At 43.3% G+C, this 21,619-nt stretch overlaps 1 protein-coding gene across 1 annotated transcript; it reads left to right on the top strand.

The window, feature by feature from the left end:
* Nucleotides 1–1,964: 1,964 nt before the first annotated feature.
* On the top strand, nucleotides 1,965–15,938 carry LOC147703401 (hemoglobin subunit beta-2-like). Its single transcript, XM_086931836.1, has 3 exons — nucleotides 1,965–2,130; nucleotides 14,425–14,647; nucleotides 15,679–15,938. Exons 1-3 carry the CDS (start codon nucleotides 2,039–2,041, stop codon nucleotides 15,805–15,807), a joined length of 444 nt encoding a protein of 147 aa, XP_086787962.1. The 5' UTR covers nucleotides 1,965–2,038; the 3' UTR covers nucleotides 15,808–15,938.
* The last annotated feature ends 5,681 nt before the right edge of the window (nucleotides 15,939–21,619 follow it).

Here is a 21,619-nt window from a genome sequence, read left to right as displayed (position 1 = left end):
TCTGGGAGCGCAGGCGAATGCACAGACCCCTTCAACATTAAGCGCGGGGTGCGCCAAGGTTGTGTCCTTGCCACAACTCTTTTTCTCCTCTATATCAACGACCTGGAGAAAACATTGGTTTCTGTTTGGGTGGACGTTCCGCATGTGGAGTAAAAGAGTGCCCGCACTCTTATATGCTGATGACGCAGTCCTCCTGGCAAGGACGACCAATGGCCTTAAAAAACGTATCAATAGTTATGTCAGTTTCACTAGAGTCCTGGGCCTGGAGCCAAATTTTAAGAAAAAATTTGCTATGATTTGTGGCCCAAGAAATACCAAAACCAGTTCCCTAAATATTGATCACAAAACCCTAGATAGGGTTAGTTATTTTCCTTATTTAGGCCTAGAGTTTGTTGAAGGATGTACTTGGCTTACTTGTATCAAAAATGGAATATCCTGATATACTCAAGCTGTAGGTACTACTTCCTCACTTGCTATGTCTATTGGTAAAAAGCATATTGCCCCTATGCTAGAGCTATACGACTGGAAATGCTTGATGATCTTAATGTATGGACTCGGTTTCTGGGGTTGTAGGGATGCATATGCGATACAGACATAGGAGAAGAGATTCTGCAGCCGGCTACTAGGCGTCCCTTACTCATTCCCGGATTTCGGCCTACACCTGGAACTAGGCATTGAGTACGTCGAAGATACCATCAATGCTGCCCCCCTGGCTCTCTGGTGCTCAATTTGGTCCAACAAAGAAGCCGAATTCAACCGGGCTGTCATCCGAGACTGTTTAACCTGTGCTCATGGTTTGGCCATTCCATGGTTACAATATATTAAAAATTACTTCTCTGCACTTGGCTGTGCCACTTTGTTCGAGCCTCCCGAGTCCATCCAAAAAAGGACAAAAACTGGGTCCGGGACATTTTTCGTAAGCACAAACAAGGCACTAGGGAACTAATGGAAGTGTCTGAAAAGTCAGAGATTACTGTGTTATTCAAGAGGTTCCAACAATTGCCCTGTATTTAATATACATGACCAACTTTAATGAAAGAACACTGTTGGCAAGATTTAGGCTAGGTTCCTTTCGCTGGTTAATATGTTTTGTCTTAGGTCAGTACTCCTCAGACACTATTGCCATTTGCCCAAGTGATGAACAATCTAGCCACACCATTTTACATTTTGTTTTCTTTTGTCAATTTTATCTGCCGTACACTAGGAAGTTTTCATTACTGTTATTGCTCAGACAAAAATTCTCCAAGTGCAAAGCCGCTGCTTCTATTTATTACAACTTAACGATTGTAATGTTTGCTATGCAGTTGCTAGTTTTTTTAAGTGCACTTTAGCAAAAAGGAGTTTGCTGTTTTGATTTTAAAAAAGCCTTTACATTCTCCTTTATAAATAATCATTGACCTTGCATTTTTAAGTGTATATTGCTGCTCCCAGCTTTTATTCACTAGGCACCTTGCTACATTAGCTATGATGCCCCTGGAATCAGAACTTCTGCACTGTCACTTTATTCAATGCGAACCAACATAAACAATAGTTTCTTGCTAAAATGTGATTGTTTATAATCTACATGTCTTATTACTATACCAGACTTGACGCCCCTGGAACTTTATTTTACGGACTGTAACTCTAATAACCGTAAATTTGCACAATGATTTATATCGTTTTTAAATATGTGGCCGTTACTTTTTAACACTTGTGTATACCATGTAGTTGGTTTATTTGTATTGTGTGTATCTTTTATGATCTGCCTTTGGAAGATCGAATAAAAGCAATTGAATTGAATTTATATAATTAAAATTTGAAAATAACATGCCTGTCGTTGTTTAAAAAAAACGTCAAGAAGGCGGTGGTCATGCCAGTGCAGTGATCTGGCAGAGGAGATAAGTGGGTTTGGCATGACTCAGCAGAACCAGGGCCCAGGGTGGGCCTGGCAGCGGTCCCTATAAATCTCTGAGGGTCTCCCAGCCACCCAGCAGACGCAGCTTCCGGAAGCCGAAACTGACTCAGCCAGCCCCACGCTCGCCCAGCATCAGAAGCAAAGATGGTTCACTGGACAGCCGAAGAGAAGGCCGCCATCGCCTCCGTGTGGAAGTCGGTGAATGTGGAATGTGAGGGGCACGAGACCCTGGCCAGGTACGAAAAAAAAATATTGTACATGTTTTTAAATTCTTTCTGCTTCCCATTGCTGTACAATACAGAAATTATGCATGCCTATAAATGATACTCACTTGGGGACATTTTTGCAAGACAATGCAAGGTAATATTGGTTTAAAGCCACACTTTCTGTGTTTTCATATCTGCTTTTAGGTTTGACGAGATGAATGTTGGTTGCAATGGTCATTCCTAGCAAGTGTTTTGGAGATATAACAAGAGAGCATCAGGGTGTAGAATTTAGAATATTGGCTTTGAGGTTGGCCAAGCCGGAGAGGAACCCACGGCAGCCTAATGCTTAGAAATGGCGCTCAGCTATCTCACCACGATGACGTAGCAACTGATATTTTCACAGGTGGTGCTGTTAGAAAGAAAACTCTTCTTTATTGAAAAGCATTCGAGTCAGTAACATAGTGAGGCATTTTGAGTATCTGTATGTGGTACAGCATGAAGAGAAACAGTTTCACTCATGCCTCCTTTCCCCCATCTGCCATGCGACCATTTGTTTGCTGGGAACGGTAAACAATGGCTAATGGAAATATGCATTTGGAACCCCATAGAATCGAAAAGGGACTCCTCTTGTCAAAATGTAATTATCCTTAGTGTAGCAAAAGATTCCATTTGTCATTATGCAGAGCAGTTACAATTCTTCTATTTTCATCACATGTGCCTGTGTCCAGGTAGTGTGCAAGGACATAGGAAGAAACATAACATACACTGCGTATAACCATTTCCTGAATGGCAAAGAGCAGACTAGTCTATCCATGCCAACATGGGTTGCAGGAATCATGAAAAAAATTGATGAGATGGTCCATGCTAAATCGTAATTGAAGAATACAAATGGATTACAAGTCTACCGACAATTGTGAATGAACATTCATGAAAAATCTAAAGAGATCAAATATTTTCTACTAAAGGACACTTCTGCAGGGCTGTAGGGAAGGTTCCAAAGGATGGATTCCCAGATGAAATTTTTCAGAAAATTGATCTATATTAGAAATTGTACAACAAGTTTCAAATAGATTGGCAAAAAGAAAAAAAAACATAACATGTATCTCAAAATCTGAAGGAATGCTCATTAAATATTGCAGAACGTTGATGGTCTGCATGAGAAGACAAATCCGTCCCAGGTGCGCTAGCAAAGTCATTACAAAAAATATTGGTAAAACGGGAAGCAAAACAACGCATTTTTCATCAGAAAAACTGTTGAAAGCATTTGGATGTAGAGGCAGTTTGAGTAATCTAGGTATTCAATTTGAAGATGTATACACCATCTGATTTCGATTCCACCTTCTGCCCCCTTTCAGTTTCTCATCTTGCCCTTTCAAACTTGATTTTCTATCACGTCTGGGCAAATGACATCATAAAAAGCTTCAGCAACATAAATTAGGAAATACCTCTAAATAAATTATGAATTAACAGTCATAGCAGCAAGCGTCCGCTGGAACAAGTAAATGTCATCAATAAGACGTACCCTCAATTCTACATGAATTACCACTCAAATAATACCTTAACATTTATTATATATATATATATATATATATATATATATATATATATATATATATATTACCTACTGGCGTTCGCCAGTAGGTATATATAGTTAGGATAAATTCCCTATGGGACTTTTGAAAATGCTATGTCTAATAACTTTGGCGTTTGTGGATGGAATCGGCTGAAATTTTCAGGAAAATGGCACATTTTGTTTCTGAGCAGCTCCTGAAAATTTGGTGGGGTTTCGTCAAGGGGGGGCTGAGAAAAAAGGGGGGTCCCAAAACGCGTTTTTTGCATTGAGTTTTCCATAGGGCGGTTGGACTCACTTTTAGCTCGAACGGCTGAATGGATTTGCACGAAACTTGGCAAAATTGTAGGGACTGTTAGCCCGATGTGCCTTTGCTAGGTCTCAATATATGTGCTCCAGTAGTTTTTGAGAAATTAACGTTCAAACCAAGATATATATCTGTAACAGCGCTCTGGACAGCGATCCGGTCCGCTTACTTTTCGCTTATCGGAACTTTGCGCGCAGAAAGCTGATTGGCTCTCCGGTGTCTGTCAACATTCTAAACAGTCCGGAGCGGACGCCATCTTGTCTCTCGGTAGGATCGAGAGAGAAGAAGAGGTGGAAAACGAAGGGGGAATTTAATGAAAGGGGGCAAGGTATCCCCCTCTTGACCTCCTAGGAATGTTGTTGGGGTTATTAAAGGGTCCCGTGGGGAAAATAAAAAAAAAATGATTTTTCACGGTAGAAGCGCGGCCGCGAACTGGTAGCGAAACGGGAATTCGCCATTTTGTGCTTCGTAAATTAAATTACTAGTTATAAGTGGGTACGGGAGACGTATCCTAATCCCCTATGTTTCCTGAGGGTGGGTGAGGAGGCTGATATATGTTGATACATCTCTTCCAGCGGCTGTGCGTGAGCTTTTTTTTTTTTTTTGCTGCGTGACAGTCCGGAGCGGCCGCCATCTTGTCTCTCGGTAGGATCGAGAGAGAAGAAAAGGTGAAAAACTAAGGGGGAATTTAATGAAAGGGGGCAAGGTATCCCCCTCTTGACCCCCTAGGAATGTTGTTGGGGTTATTAAAGGGTCCCGTGGGGAAAATAAAAAAAAAATGATTTTTCACGGTAGAAGCGCTTCACGGGCCGCGAACTGGGCCGCAAACTGGTAGCGAAACGGGAATTCGCCATTTTGTGCTTCGTTAATTAAAGTACTAGGTATAAGGGGGTGCGGGAGACATATCCTAATCCCCTATGTTTCCTGAGGGTGGCTGAGGAGGCTGATATATGTTGATATATCTCTTCCAGCGGCTGCGCCATCTTGCCTTTTTTCGAATGCCACAATTTTGTCGTGCACGGCAGCCATTTAAGATGCCAGGCTGGTCCCAGGCTATCACCTACCCCTGCGGATGTAGTTTATGGCCCCAGCTGTAGAGAATTCAGACATGCCAATTCTCCTGATTCAGGCGTGTGAGTACTGATTTCAGTGCTAGTCTCCCGCCTCCCGATTTCTGCAAGCAAAAACCCGGGGGCATATTACTAACAACTAGCGATAATTTTTGTCTATAACTTGTTTAGAGACAAAAATTATCGCCGCACATCGGCGATTTTTATCGCAGATAAACCTTGCTATTATCGCAGAAAAGTCAGCGATATTCATGTATTATCGACCTAATGCTCTTAGCCATGTTATCCACCTCCCATTGGATAACATGGCTAAGACCTGCTCAGGGCAGGTGTTAGCTTTTGGAGATATTCGCGCTTAGTGCGAATATCTCCAAAAGTTGGTAATAGAAGGTAGCGATGTTAGGGACTGTTTCCAGTCGCTAACATCTTGGCACGCCACTTTGCATGTCATTAGTGATAAGTATCACTGACATGCAAAGCCGGGCCCAAGATGGTCGCTATCTCCTTTTAGGTGTCACTAACTGGTGTTAGCGACAGCTTGATAATAGGGAAATAATTTTATCTCCGCTTTCATGGTTTTTAAAGCCAAAAAAGCGGAGATAAACCCCCTTGCTAATATGCCCCACGATTCCTTGGGGGTTTCAGCTGATAGGGCTTGGTATTGTGTTACATGGTAATTTTTCCATGAAACGTCAGAGGGTCGATGTAGGGGTTCTAGAAGAGGTGATAAACCATTTAAGCCTCATGAACAAGCGCATGGTCTTTTAAAGATTTCTGAAGTACTCGGGGCGGCGGTGTGTGTGTGCCCTCTTTCAGGAGCGGGCGGGGGGGCACTGCCAGCAACTTGCCAGGTCAGGTAGTGTTCAACACGTGCATCACCCTTTCTCTGCTTGCTATTGCGCTCCATGCTTCGGAAAGGTAAGAAAAAGAACGTGCATTTGAGTTTGAAATGTCCGATCCTGCAGCAGCACACTTCCAAAGCCCACACATGACAATAACCCGATTCAAGGCCCCATTCACCCGTTTTTCAAAAAATAGATAACAGTCCAACAAAGTAAGGTTATAAAACTTTATTAACTTTTAACGATAATGAACAGAACAAAAACTAAAAACATTTAAACATTTATTAACACAAAAAGCAACAATGGTTAGAAGCTGTCTTTTGTGCGAATAGTCCCAAGGCAGCACAACGTGCAGAGTTCTGGACGGCACCCAGGTGATGTCGCCTGGGTGCCGCACTGGTTTAGGGATCCTACAATGCTGCTCCGAAAATTGGCGTGGGGTGTCCCGGGTGGGGCGGGGGGAGGCCTCGTCAGTAGCGGTCTGTTGTGCGAATAGTCCCAAGGCAGCACAACGTGCAGAGTTCTGGACGGCACCCAGGTGATGTCGCCTGGGTGCCGCACTGGTTTAGGGATCCTACAATGCAGCACAGAAAAACAGCGTGGGGCGTCCCGGGTGGTGCGGGGGGAGGCCTCGTCAGTAGCGGTCTGTGTCCAGTGTCACATGGCTGACACAACATGTATGACAGGCACCCAGGTGATGTCCAGTAAACTGCCGCACTGGTTTTGGTATCCTACAATGCTGCTCCGAAAATTGGCGTGCGGCGGCCCGGGGGGGGGGGGGGGGAGGCGGCGTGAACGGGCCTCCCCAGGTGGCGGCCATCTAGCTGAGTTGCGCTCGCTCTTGCGGCCACAGCGTCTCGCTCACCATGTTGTGGAGTTGCTCCCACTCTTGCAGTGCAGCGATAGGCGGCTGCCACATGGCTGTCAAAATGGCGGACGGCTCTTCGGTTTTGGGCCTGGTCCACTGAAATGGCCCTGGGACACCTTGGAAGTCGGACGCTTGCCTGCTAGGGCTTGGGCTCCATTCTCGAAAAGCGTCCCCTCAGCCGTGAAGATTGTATAAAAGTCTTGGGGGCCCCCGACTCCCGCAGGCTTCCGGTGGGGAGCGGCTGCCATGATTGCTCGCGGAATGACCACGACGGAGCCACGAGATGGTGGTGCTCTCATGCTGACGCCAGCTTCAGTCTGAATGATCCAGAAACAAGGTGGGGCTTTCATCGTTTGGGAAAAAAAATGTTCTAAACCAATGAAAAGTGTTATTTTTAGGTCATATGACCAAGCCTTCCATCTTTAGGAAACCAAAAGTAAAATGAACCAATGAAAAGTTTTATAAACAAGTCACATGACCTGTTCTGCGGCATAGGGCTACAAAAAGCGTAGAAAATCCGTTGGCACGTGAGGCGGCGTCAGTAGCGGACCGATGTGCGAATAGGCCGAAGGCAGCACAACGCGTCGAGATCCGGATGGCACCGAGGTGGTGTCCAGCAAATTGCCGCACTGGTGTGGCCATCCTACAATGCTGCGCCGAAAGACGGCGTGTCCAGCTGAGTTGCGGTCACTGTCAGTAGCGGACCGATGTGCGAATAGGCCGAAGGCAGCACAACGCGTCGAGATGCGGATGGCACCGATGTGGTGTCCAGCAAATTGCCGCACTGGTGTGGCCATCCTACAATGCTGCGCCGAAAGACGGCGTGTCCAGCTGAGTTGCGGTCACTGTCAGTAGCGGACCGATGTGCCGAGATCTGGATGGCCAAGTTTCAAGTTTCATCTGGCAGTTTTTCTCCATCCCTCCTGGATCAAAGAAGGTGAATGCTAAATATGCCACCTGCCTCATCTGAACATATGAAGTTAACTTGTATACACTGTGGTGCTATGCTGTCCTATGGCAACATGAGCATCAACCTGATGAATACGGCATTCGAAAATCATAAATGCCCTAATGCACCCAAGAAGTCATTTTTTTTTTGCTCCAGTTGAGCCGTTTTCAATGCCTGTTTTTTGTTGTTTCCCCTCCATCAAGAACAAAACAAAAATACAAGGCGCTAAGATCCGAATGGCAAGTCCTGGATGTTGAGTGCCTCAGTTGAGAGTTCTGAGCAGTGCTTGTAAGACTGTCTGAAGCTTATTTGCACCTGCTGCAGCTTCACTAGGTCCGGCGGAACTTTTTTCCTTTTCCTTTCTGCTTCTTTTCCTACAATGCGTTTCATCTAAAGACACGACCAGGTCCCTGAATGTGTGCAGGGGGACGCTATTGATTGAATGAAAATGGCGGCTTGACACAAAGCTGACTCAAGCGTTACTGTTGGTGCTATACAGACAAAAATTGGTTTTCAGTTTGTACATTCTTCAGGTTTTTTTTCCATCCAAGTCTGATTGAGAGTTTGTAGAAAAATGGCTTCAGATTTTCCACATACTACTCTTCAACATTCTTCCTAAATGTAACAATGTGAAACTCACTAGGAGAACGGCTGTTTCTGTTTCCTTTCAAAATGCTGCCACCAATATTTTCTGAATGGAAGACACCATCTTGTAGCATAAAGGGCCGAAAGGGGTTCTGGTCTGGCCGATGGTTGGTGGAGACATTTTGACTATATCTTGGACCTGCCCGGCCTCGCCCAAAATGGCGCCGGTATAAATGGGACTCGTAACTCTTTGCCCGCAAATGTATATCTAGAAAATGTTATTGTAAGTGGCCCTGTCGTATTTTAATTACAAAATGTACGTCCACCGATTCCGCAACTGTTAGACACCTTTGTTCTTGTCACCTAATGGCCCGCTCGTTACGTTCTTCTACAGTGTAAATGTCTCCTCATCATATACGATTTGAGTTTGCTCCGTGGCCGGCCCACGTGGTTATAGGCCCGTATTTGTATACTGACATTTTCACAATAAAGGTTTTTAAAACAAAACACGGTAGTAGTATTTTCATTTGTAAAGTTTTTACTTTTAGTGACTGTTTTCGAATCAGTAAAAGGCAAGTGAAATAAAGCAGTCCAATTACATGACGGATAAAAGGTATAATATGTAGGAACGCAGTAAAGATAAATGGTCAAGGGCAGTTGTGTTTTTCATGTCTGCAACATAAAGTGATCGATAAGAATCTGATAATCAGGCGCATCGGCGACTAAGACAGCAGGCCGAATCTCTTTTACTCAACGGCTCCGTCATGGAAGGAAGAAACGCCCTTTTTCTCGAAAAAGGAATATATTTTACTTGCCAGACAGTTGTAAATTTTCCGGGAAAGTACATTAGCCTGGAATATTATAACATATGTTTGAAAAAAAAATATTGTTCGAAAATAATAAAAAGCGTAATTTTTAGGTCATATGACCAAGCTTTTCATCATTAAATTAACAAAAGTAAAATGAACCAATGAAAAGTTTTATTAACAAGTCACATGACCTGTTATGCTTACGTTACGCGCTGCGCGCCGCGCCTCGGATCACTTCCGGGTGCGCTAACGCGGCGTGTCATAAAACGCATTACGCGACAACGTAGGTCAAGAATATAGTCTAAATGTCTCCACCAACCAGCGTTCAGAACACAACCCCTTTCAGCAGTCCAAAAAGTTCTGTTAAATGACAACAGAGGGGACAGGCAACAAGAACCATCAGTCAAAGAGGGGAGGGCAAGTTCTTCTCTTCCGGGTCATGTTGGGGCGCTACCGGAACTGATCGAATTGGTAGTCTACAGTGTTTCTGGATGTTTCAGACTAAAGCTGGCGTCAGCATGAGACCACTACCATCTCGTAGCTCCGTCGTGGCCATTCCACGAGCAATCATGGCAGCCGCTCCCCACCAGAAGCCTGCGGGAGTCGGAGGCCCCCATGACTTTTGTAGAATCTTCACGGCTGAGGGGACGCTTTTCGAGAATGGGATCCAAGCCCTAGCAGACAAGCGTCCGAGTTCCAAGGTGTCCCAGGGCCATTTTAGTGGACCAGGCCCAAAACCGAAGAGCCGGCCGCCATTTTGAGAGTCCTGTGGCAGCCGCCTATCGCTGCACCGCTAGAGCGGGCGCATCTCAACTACATGGTGAGCGAGACGCTGTAGTCGCAAGAGCGGGCGGAAAACAGCTGAATGGCGGAAGAGGCACAGTGTAGCAAAAGCGGGCGGAATGGCAACTAAAACGATAAAGGGGCGTCTCACTACAGCTTGTCTTCAGGTCAAACGGATTGTGGGACAAGGTCCAGAATTGAAGAGTCATCAAAAGGCAAAAAGTACCGCCGGACCCCGGGAGCCGGCCGCCTATGTCGGGGGCGATCTCAGGCTACACCAGTGCTATAAGACTTGGGGAGGGTGTCGGAGCCAAGCGTCTTCTCCGAGTCCATGGCCATCACAGCGCCCCTCAGGGGCCTCCGTCAAGCTGTTTAGGAAGGTAACATATCATATTGTTTTCTAATGCAGTCAGGTCCACAAACGACACTCACTTACTTTGAGAATAGTGAAGCTGCAGTAGGAGGAAATAAGCTTCAGACAGTGTTACAAGCGCTGCTCAGAACTCTTAACTATGGCACCCAACATCCAGAACTTATGCTATTTGAGAATGGTAGTGACATCGAAGCATCTCGGGGACCAAAACTATTAACGTACTTTCACGTATGAAAATCTTACTTGGGGAGGGGGCAGGAGCGAAGCGCCCCCTCCCAGTCAGCGCCACCACACCGTATGTTGAAAATCTGAAGCCATCGTTCTACAAAGTCAATCAAACTTGGATTGAAAAATCTAGAAAAATGTACAAACTGAAAACCAGTTTTGGTCTGCATAGCATCAGTAACAACGCTTGAGTCAGCTTTGTGTCAAGCCGCCATTTTCATTCAACAAAGCACAGGCATTGAAAAAGGCTGAAATTCAGAACTCTAAACTATGGCACCCAACATCCAGGAGCTTGCTATCCGGATCTTGGAGCCTTGTGCTGTTTTCGATCTATTCACACATCGGTCCACTACTGACATCATCTTATAAACCAACGTTATGTAAATAGTTTTTTAATAAAATGTTTTACCCTATTTCTTTGCTGGTGTGTTGTCTATATTTTTAATATTTGCATAGGGTTTGTCATTATTTTGTGCGGGATGGGTGATGGAGCCGAGCTGTCTTGCAGCCCTCATGGTGTGGAGCTCAGTTCATCTCACTATTTTCGTATTTCTCAAGAAGGGTTGTTCCTAATATTTCTATTTTAGCGAGGTCAAAAAGAGATCCAATTAGTGGCCTACTGATTTTGCTCGATTACTTTTATTTTTTTACACGATTTTTCACTATCTGCAAAGACTAAACAGAGTATTGCGACTTTGTGCTTGTTTGTAAATAGAGAATGATCCAAAGAGAACCAATTCTAAAACAGTAAATGCTTGGACAACAATCAATCAAATGGAGAGACAAGGAGGTACGACGGATTACAACGGGGGTAAAGGCCTGCGTTAACTACCCTTCTGTATCTGCAAAGAGAGAGTACTAACAAAGGCAAAAGAGGGGAGGGGGGGGGGGGCAGCGTTCAAAGCACATCAGCGTGCATAAATACGAAAATGTTTTTATCTATCACGTACTTGACATTTTAAAGCTTTTCATATTTGCTATTAAAAAACCAATGAAATTCACAGAAAAAACCATAGGTTATAGTGGATATATAGTTAGGAATTTGCATTTACAAAACCTTGAAAATTCAATGAAAAAACCATAGGTTATAGGCCATATATAGTTAGGAATTAGCATTTACAAAACCTTATTTTACTCGCATAAAACCATTGAAATTCCATATATAGTTAGCTAACTATAAGCGCTAACTATATATCGCGCACCCGCAATCCACTGCTGATGATGTCACATATTACATCATTCATGACATGGTCAGTGACATCACTGATGACATCACTGATGACATCTCAAATGACATCACTGATGACAACTCAAATGATATCAATGATGACATCTCAAATGACATCACTGATGACAACTCAAATGACATCACTGATGACATCTCATTTGTCATCACTGATCACATCACTCATGTGATAATACAATGAACCTCTTCAGACTCTAATATAACCTTACATACACTCAGTATAAACAGACACTCACAGACTGTCACTCATCCATGGACTTACTCACACACCTAGTCAGTCATGCAAAGAATCAATCACACCTCCATTTCCTCAACTATACAGTTATACACATCTTACTTATTCAAACATATAATAACACATATTTACTCTCTTATATAATCCCTGATACAAGCTCACAGTGATCGATACAGCCACTCACACATTCACTGGCTCTTATGTTCAGTTATTTATATATCTCAACTCTCACATGTATTGTGTTTTACATACGTACTTACTTGCACATGTAGCAATGAGAAATCCATTCACTCACCAACACACCCATGCACAGTCAACCGCCCATATAGCTGTTTCCACATGCACTCTTGAACTCATACTCCTAGTGAATCAACTGCTTACACATCTATGCACAGAGTCACGTACCTCCCAGCCACCCACACACACACTCAGCCTCCCATTCAAATACTTGGGCAACCAATCAATAACCCATATGGCCACTCTTATAGCTACTGATCAACACATGCAGCAGCTTACACAACAACAAATATACTGATGCACGAATTAAGACAGTTTAGTCACTAACCCATGTACTCAGTGAGACACATTTAATCACTCACTCATACAGTCAGTCATGCACCTACTAAATTCTTCATCCAGACACTTATACATCCACTCATTCTTCAATATGTGAAACATATTTAAACTTTACAGACACATACAATCACTGGATGTTGTGATCAGTGATGTCATCAGTGATGTCACTGACCATGTCATGAATGATGTAATATGTGACATCATCAGCAGTGGATTGCGGGTGCGCGATATATAGTTAGCGCTTATAGTTAGCTAACTATATATGGAATTTCAATGGTTTTATGCGAGTAAAATAAGGTTTTGTAAATGCTAATTCCTAACTATATATGGCCTATAACCTATGGTTTTTTCATTGAATATATATATATATATATATATATACATATATATACATATATATATACATATATATATATATATATATATATATATATATATATATATATATATATATATATATATATATATATATATATATACATATATATATACAATAATTTTGACCCGAATCCGCAAATTCACACTTCCTTCAAAAGACAACAAGCACGCATTTTGTCACCAAATGCGAGCTCCTCATTTCAGTAAATAAAGTCGATTCCCACAGGACAAAAGGTGTACATTTTGTAAAATAACTTGCATTCAGGCAAATACCATCTTTTCATTTTTAGAAAACCCAAAAAGTTAGTACTCGAAAACTCACATGCACTACTGCCCCCTTGAGACTATAATCTGCCATATATAACCATGTACTGCAAACATATCCCAGGGGTGCACATCATAGGCTGGAGGTAGTAATTACATTTAACAAATCCACAACTTATGCCAGGATAGTGATCAGACGCCCTATACTAGAGAAAGCTACCACCATAACAAGGGTTGGTTTAGATAATGCCAAGCTGACAATATGCATTTGGTGGCCGCATAATTAATGGGCCACAACTAGGGATGACCAATATAATAATTCTTACTGTCTTCTTTCTTTACTCTCGCTCTCTTTCTTTCTTCTATTTATCCTTTTATTCTTCTTTCTGCATTCTCTCTTTCTTCTTTCTTCTTTTTTTCCACTTATTCTTTTTTCACACTTTTTTCCTTCCCAATCTTTATATTCTTAGTTTTCCATCACCCTACCTTCTTCCTTTCTCTTCATCCCTTATTTGTCTTTGTTTCTTTTCTGTTGTTGCTATATTTTGTCGTACTTTTTCCTCTATTTCTATTTCTTCTTTTGATTCTTTTTTCCATTCTGTTTTCTTACTGTCCTTCTAATCCTCTTCTTACTTCATTTCTTACTTTTTATCCTTGTTCCTTTCCTTTCTTCTTTTGTTTTTCCCTTTCTGTCTTATTTTCTCTCTTCCCTTTGTCCTTTCTTTCTTTCTTTCTTTCTTTATGTTTTAGGTTTATTGATCTATTTTCCATCTTTCTTTCCTTAATTCTTCCTCCATTAAACTCTTTCTTCCCTTTTTTTGCTTCCTCCCTTCATCCTCTCGTAAATTTTTCTCTTCATTCCTTTCAAACTTTTCTTGTTTTCTTCCTTTCTTTTGTTCCTTTGTTCCTTTGTCTTTTTTATTTCTTTCCTTTTCCATCCCTTTATTCATTCTTTTTTCTATCCTCCCTTCCTTTCTTCTTTTCTTCCTTCATGTATTTGCCCTCTTCCTTGCTTTCTTCCCTTCCTCCTTCCTTTCTTCGCCCCATCCCCTCTGTTTCTTCCATTCCATCTTTTGTTTTATCCCCTTCTTGTTTTTCCTCAATTTCCTTCATTGCTTATGTTTTATTATCCATTGGTCTCAGTTCCAGTGTTTTCTTTTCTCTCCCAGCCAAATTAATTACTAACTAACAGAACTTCCCAGAGGTGAGCTACTCTTTTGACGCTTTTTTTCTCCCTCTGGCAGGGTGCTGATCGTCTTCCCCTGGACCCAGAGGTACTTCTCGACCTTCGGGGACCTTTCCAACGCAGTCGCCATCCTTGCCAATCCCAAGGTCAAGGCCCACGGCAAGAAGGTCCTGTCTGCCCTCGGAGAGGCCGTCAAACACATTGATGACATCAAGAAGACACTGGCCCACCTGAGCGAGGTGCACGCAGACGTACTCCATGTGGACCCCCAGAACTTCACGGTAAGGAGAGAAGGGTTCGGATAAAATCACCAGCTGTGAGGGAATAGACCATAGAGGATTTAAACCAGAGTGAGGGAGAAAAGAAACTACCCCACTAGCACGTCATTTGAAAAGAAATAAGTGCCAGGGCCCTTGTCAGCAGTCCAAAGCAGCTTGTACCACCCATTGCGCTAATAATGATAATTTAGACGTTTTATATATTAAAAATGAATAATACCTGCCACCCTAGATATTTTTATAGCTTTGGGTTGCAGGCATTAGTCCTTTTAACAACTTTTGTTGCGTTCATCACAAAATTGAACAAACAGCGCCACCATGTGCTGGCTGCCATAAGTCCTGATTAAGTACCAGTGCCTAGCACCGGAAACCACCAGCTCAAACTAAGCCCTGTACCCCACCATAGGCCCTTGGTGTCATCACTGAGGTCTGATATTCCAGGAAGGGAGAGAGAGAGGATGCCCCAAATTGGACCAAATATTGTCCCTAGCTTGGGAGGGAGCATGCCCTTGAGGACACTGACAACAGTAAGCACTGAAGTCTGACGCCTAGATATGAGGTTTGACAGTGACAGATCTTCCACCTCCCGATTACTGCCCAGACAGAGAGAAAGGACACATTTATGGGACTGCCCTCCAGTGAAGGAGGAACCACCTCTAAGGAATGATGCCCAAAAGCAACCAATAAAAAAGCACATAAGTGTGACTTTTGTATAGTGCATGAACACATGTAGACACAAAATATCTGATCACGCATGAGATCGAATTGAAGTAATAAACAATTACTGGCGACTTGACATCTTATTACAGATGAGTTCTAACATAAGAACGTAATACAAGGAAAGCAAAGTGTTTATATGAAGATTACAGGGGTTTTTTGCACTGTCTACAAACTTTGGAGCCAATCTAAACATTTTATAACATATAATGTGTGTGTGGGGGGTGGGTGTCTTATTCTCTTTTCATGTCAGTTTCTGTTCTACAGACTTCTCTAGAGTTGACACCCTCACTAATGACTTGTATTTCCTCCATCAGCTCCTGGCAAATTGTCTGGTGATCACCTTAGCCCGCAAGCTGGGACCAGCTTTCACAGTTGATGTCCAAGCGGCATGGGAAAAATTCCTGGCTGTGTCCTGTGCTGCTCTGTCCAAGCACTACCACTAAAGCTCCCAGCACACAGCTAACAAGAAGCAGTCTGAGGTCAATGTGCAGTGGCTACCCATGGTACAATTCAAGGAAACATCTGGCAAAGTGTGACAAATCGTGACATCAATAAAGAGATTTAGTATATTTTCCTCATGTTGTCCATTGTGGTTTTTCACTTACCACTTCCTACTGGGAGAAGTTAACTATATATGAGTTTAAGCGCAACCTACTTCACTTCAGAAATATCACAGACCAAGCCTAAACCTACTAGCCCTACAATTCCTTGCATAATCCTCAAAGCTTAAGATTTAGCTACTACTGATCCCAATCGCAAGCTTGTAAATCAAAGGTAATATCTGCAAACACAAACTAGCCATGCACCCCCAACCCTGCAAACCCTAAACTACAAAGCCAAGCCCAGCCCTATAAATAGAAATCCATATCTAAGCTTGGTCCTATAAATCCAAACCTAAAAACCCAGTCCTATTAACTCTAGCTTATACCTTCAAACCCCACTCCAGCAGGCCAAACCTAAACAGACAAACTTAAGCTGTGCCTACAAACGTAAGTTCCACCCAACAAACCCTAACCTACAAACCAAAGTCAAGCCCTAAAAAACCAAACTGCAATCACAAGCCAAAATCTATAAACATAAGTGGAGCATTGAACACTCAGGTTATGCCCTACAAAGGCAAACCTATAAAACAAAGCCTGACTTTACAAACACAAACTTGTAGACCCAACTCATACACAAAAAAACAATTCAAGACGTAAGAAACTAATCAGTCCTGCAAACATAGAACAAAAAGCCCAAACCTAGTCTCACAAAGCCAACCAAAAACCGCAAACCCAAAGCATCACACTTCAAACCCAAAGCACAGCTCTACAAAACCGTACAAGCACAAGCACATCCCTACAAGCCCAGGCCTAATGCTACAAGCTAATGCCCAGGCCAACAATCCCAGGGCCGCCCCTACATTCCCAAGCCAGTGCTCGAACCTGAGCCTCTAAAACACTAAACTCAACTGAACAAACCAAACTCATTTGTTCAATATCGACCCTTAAAAAAGAAGCCCCAAGACAACAAACCCAATACTTTAAACCCAATCTCAGTCCTGAAAACCTAAGCCCACCCCTGGCACCTAAGACTAGCCCGCCTTTGCCTGCCACTTACCAGATAAAGGCTCATAGTTAATGCTAAAAGGAAGAGAGAAAGATGGGTTGACAGAAAAGCAAAAGAAGGATGGACGAGTGAGTGAAAGGATTTATGGAGGAGAGGGTGAAATGGTAGTGGGTAAAAGGCTGGATGGGTGGGTAAAAGGATGAAGGAGTTGGTGAAAGGATGGATGAGTAGGTGGAAGGATAGGTGAAGAGTGGGTGAATGGATGGCTGGATGAAAGGATGATAAGAGTAAATGGAAATCGTAGAAGATGGATGGATGAGTGGGTGAAAGGGTGGGTGGACGAAAAGCTGGAGGGATCAGTGGGTGAAAGGATAGATGAGTCAGTGAAAGGATGATAAATGGGTGAACGATGGCTGGGTAGGTGATAGTATGGATGAGTGGGCAAAAAGGTTGATAATATGTGAGGGGATAGATGAATGGGAGAAAGGATTTGGGATGGTGAGAGGTAGATGGGTGGATGAAAGGATGGGAGAGTAACTGGATATCTGAAACGATGGATGGATGGGTGGGTGAAAGAATGGAAGTGCAAAGAGAAATGTGAGAGGGTGTGTAAAATTATGGCAGAATAAATGGAAATCAGAGGATGGATGGATGGATGGGTGGATAGATGGCTGGATGAAAGGATGACAGAGTAAATAGAAATCTGAGAGAATGGAGGGATGGCACACTAAATGGAAATCTGAGAGGATGGATAATGGATGAATGGATGGAATTAAAATAAAATAATGGATGAAAGGATTTATTGATGGATGGGCTAGTCAAATGATGGATGTATGCATATAAAATGAAAGTGTGGACAGATGGATGGATGAATGGATAGAATGGCCAATGGATATGTGAAATGGTGAAAGAATCAATGGTGGATAAAAGAATAAATAGATGATAGAATGTAAAGGTGAAATGTTGGATATCAGCAGGTGGATGGAAGGGTGAAAGGATAAATGGCTATGTGTTTGGATAGAAGAGACAAGGGAGCCATTTTGCTTGTTTGGTGTTCTTTGGTTTAAAGTGGAGATGTTTTCATTTTCTGACTACTCTCTTGCCTGCAAACCAAGCCGGACAATTCCAAACGTATTCACCCTAGCCTACATGGATCCTCAAACCTGAAAGCAACTGACTATCCTTAAAACCTGAGCTCCATCATATAAACACAAGTACATGCATGCAAAATACATTTACAAGCCTGTCTCAGCTTTTACAAGTCCCTACTTACAATCCCTATCATATCCCCAATAAACCAAGACAAGCCTACAAATGTAAGACAGGCCCTACAAATTCAAGGGCAGCCATGTAAACCCAAAAGTATAGCATTAAGCTCAGGCTGACAGCCCTCAACCAGCAATCCAATACTCATTCCCAAATATCTACGCCCAACTGGGCACACCAGGGTTCTACCCTAAAAAGGCAAATCTTCAAACCCCACCTGATTTACAAACCTAATGTCAGCCCTATCAAGCTAAACCCAGTCCTACAATCACAAGCCAACAATTCATGCCCAAAACTACAATCCCATGCCCAGACTCACACAGCCAAATTCTGTGATACAAATCCAAAGCTCAGCCAACCAAACCCATACCTACAACCTCCTAGCCAACTCCACTAACCATGTTACCAAACCAAAGTGCAACCCTAGAAACACAAAGCCAGTCCTATGAACCCAAATCTTGTCCTATAAATATTAGGTTTTTTCTTTCAAACTGAGTCCAGTCCCACATGAGTCAGAGTCAATCTACAAACCTTAGACACTTCCTACAGACACCAATTCAGTCATTCAGGCTCTACAAATCTCAGTTTAATTCCACAAATGCAAGCCATTGTGCCTGAAACACAAAACGACAAACTTGTACTCAGCCCTAAAAACCCAAACCTACTGCTACAAGCCTTAAACCCGAGCTTAAAAAACTAAACCCAGGCTTGTGAGCCCAGCTCAGCCCTATAAACACATGCAAACTGAGCCCAGCCCTATCAACCCAGGCCCACCCCTACAAACTCAAGCCCAGCTGATAGGCCAGTTCTGCACCACTGAAGAGCTTGAGCGCTTGGAAGTCCCTGCGACAAGCTTTGCTTTCTATCTCTGTACCCCAAGTCTTGGTGTAAGTTGTGTGTAATGCAGGCAGCAGAGTTGTGTGCAACACAAGCAGGAGAGCATTGAGCTTTGGCACAGTCTCACTTGACTGTGAGTACATGTGAACATGTGGTAGTGTCAGGGACCTGAGGAAGATGGCCAGCAGCCTTGGGGGCACACTGCAAGGCCCTTGGTTGGAACACAACCCACATACTTGCCAACCACACTGACTTAGGGGGAGTTCTACCGCTTTAATCTTCCTATGTAACCCACTCCTGTCCCTTTTTATGGCCTGGGAACTCAGCCAATACTTTATTCGATTTTTGTTAAAATCTTAAAAGTACAATCACAGAAAACCCATCATGAACAAAAATACCTCTTTCTAAGTAAAAAGGGTACCATATAAAATAATAGAAAGAGGTAAGTAGTTGAGATAGCGCATACAGTACTAGATGCATGACAAGCAGTAAGCAAAATATAATGGGGCAACATATCCTCACACCTTTACAATCAGCACATTAACTGGCCGAAACCCTTATGAGTCGCTGGACAGGAACCATAAGGCTTTACACGAGGAAAGAACCACCTGTAGATATATACGGGGCAGGTCTCAGATGCAAAAATGAGGGTACTACAGTCAGATGCAGCCAGTTCTGACAATATTATTTATCCAATCAGCCAATGACTGTGGACAGGGCATGTTAAAAACAAATAAAATCTGTACATTCAACCATTATGAGCCATCATCATATAAAATCGTATAAGATCACATAGGATAAGACCAAGAATTAAGACTAGCAGTCAAGGAAAGTACAAATTCTTAGGGCAGAAGCAGGGAGTAAGCGTATAGCCCTCTGTTTCAAAAAGTGGCTTAAAGTCACTCTTGACAATTTTTGCTTAACTCCATGGCAGCCCAACACTGCCTTAAGCCCGCCTGCTTCAAGAATGGTAACATGAACAGAGATTGTACTGAAGAATAACATTCACAAAAGAGAATAAAGTGCATGGTACTTTGAACAGAGCGTCCATCCCAAGGACAGGCAGGCAAGGTGGTGGCAAACATGCATGGCCATGGATGGGCGACGAGAAAGTGTACAGTGTTTAGGGGTAATCTTACTAACAAAAACCTGTGATGTAAGTTGTTGACCCACAGTAGAAAAGCTCAATGTCCACACAAGTGCTAAATGGGGCATAGACAACAACCGTGGTCATTCTTGAATTTTGACCAGCCTTTCCTATGCACATTTTGCACATAAAAGAAATGCTTTGGACAACGCTCTACGGAAACAAGGCCTAAAGTTGCTCGAGTTCAAAACAAAGCCTCATGGGCCAGACATTTGCTGATCTTATGTATGTATGCAATCCAAGGTATTTTCTGACTTTTTTCTACATTCAATTAATAAGCCAGAATTGCACAGTTGAGTATGTTTACCATTTAGACCATATTTTCAGCCACAGTAAAAGAGGATGGAGCCTCACAAAACCACTTATATACTCCAGTTGCAGTTCTGTGTGGCATATGTAGCTACTGGTGGACTTGGCTGCAGCAAGCAGCCTTTTTGTGAACCCATTTTCACCCATACGCAGCCACGGCTGATCACAAATGCCCCAGACACCTGCCCCTCCTGTGGTGCCAGGCAGACACTTAGCCTTCTAAATTCCCAACAGCTCCTTAACTGGTTTACTACTCAGTCGGGTCGCACAGCCTAGAACCGCTTCAGCACTCCTAGATAGAGCCGCCCCCCTACCAATTTTTTAAGGATTCCATATCTTCCTCTCATTAAATAACATTCCTGAATACGGGTGGGTTACCTTACTTAGGCCTGGGTAAGATGACTATAATTCTTTTCTACTTGCAGTGAAATATCTAAACAGGCCACAGCTGAGCCTAACTAAGGTTGCCTGTGTTTTAGAAAAGCCCACCCGAAATTCAGTGGCTGCAAGACTGTATTTCCTGCTAATCAGAGGCTGTCAGGGTGGGGCTAAAGGTTTGACTCTGACACCTTCTAGTTACTGGTGGTTAGGTTCCCGAATTAGACCACTCTTGCCCATGAGTGAGGCCAAGGGAGTTAGGTGCTGAGAGAAAGAGAGCGAGAGGGAGGGTGGGAGCGAGGAAGAGAGAGAGACAGAGAGAGAGAGAGAGACAGAGAGAGAGAGACAGAGAGAGGAAGAGAGAGAGAGGGAGCGAGAGAGAGAGGGCAAAGAGAGCGAGAGGGAGGGTGGGAGCGAGGAAGAGAGAGAGACAAAGAGAGTGAGAGACAGAGAGAGAGGAAGAGAGAGAGAGGGAGTGAGAGAGAGAGGGCAAAGAGAGAGAGAGGGATGGTGGGAGCGAGGAAGAGAGAGAGACAGAGAGAGAGAGGGACAGAGAGAGAGAGGGATGGTGGGAGCGAGGAAGAGAGAGAGACAGAGAGAGAGAGGGATGGTGGGAGCGAGGAAGAGAGAGAGACAGAGAGAGAGAGAGACACAGAGAGAGGAAGAGAGAGAGAGGGAGTGAGAGAGAGAGGGCAAAGAGAGAGAGAGAAAGAGAGAGCGAGAGAGAGAGAGAGAGAGGAAGAGAGAGAGAGAGAGACATGGAGGGTGGG

Source organism: Lissotriton vulgaris, chromosome 7 (genome assembly GCF_964263255.1).
Source record: "Lissotriton vulgaris chromosome 7, aLisVul1.2, whole genome shotgun sequence".
NCBI classification, from domain to species: domain Eukaryota; kingdom Metazoa; phylum Chordata; class Amphibia; order Caudata; family Salamandridae; genus Lissotriton; species Lissotriton vulgaris.
Note: the sequence above shows the minus strand (reverse complement) of the source record. Positions and strands in the feature narration are given on the sequence as shown.

What these genes read in the sequence shown, in the direction of transcription:
- LOC147703401 (XM_086931836.1), top strand. Translation starts at nt 2,039, where the DNA reads ATGGTTCACTGGACAGCCGAAGAGAAGGCCGCCATCGCCTCCGTGTGG. An exon ending in GGGCACGAGACCCTGGCCAG is followed by an intron (nt 2,131 to 14,424) that starts GTACGAAAAAAA and finishes TCCCTCTGGCAG; the next exon opens with GGTGCTGATCGTCTTCCCCT. An exon ending in TGGACCCCCAGAACTTCACG is followed by an intron (nt 14,648 to 15,678) that starts GTAAGGAGAGAA and finishes TTCCTCCATCAG; the next exon opens with CTCCTGGCAAATTGTCTGGT.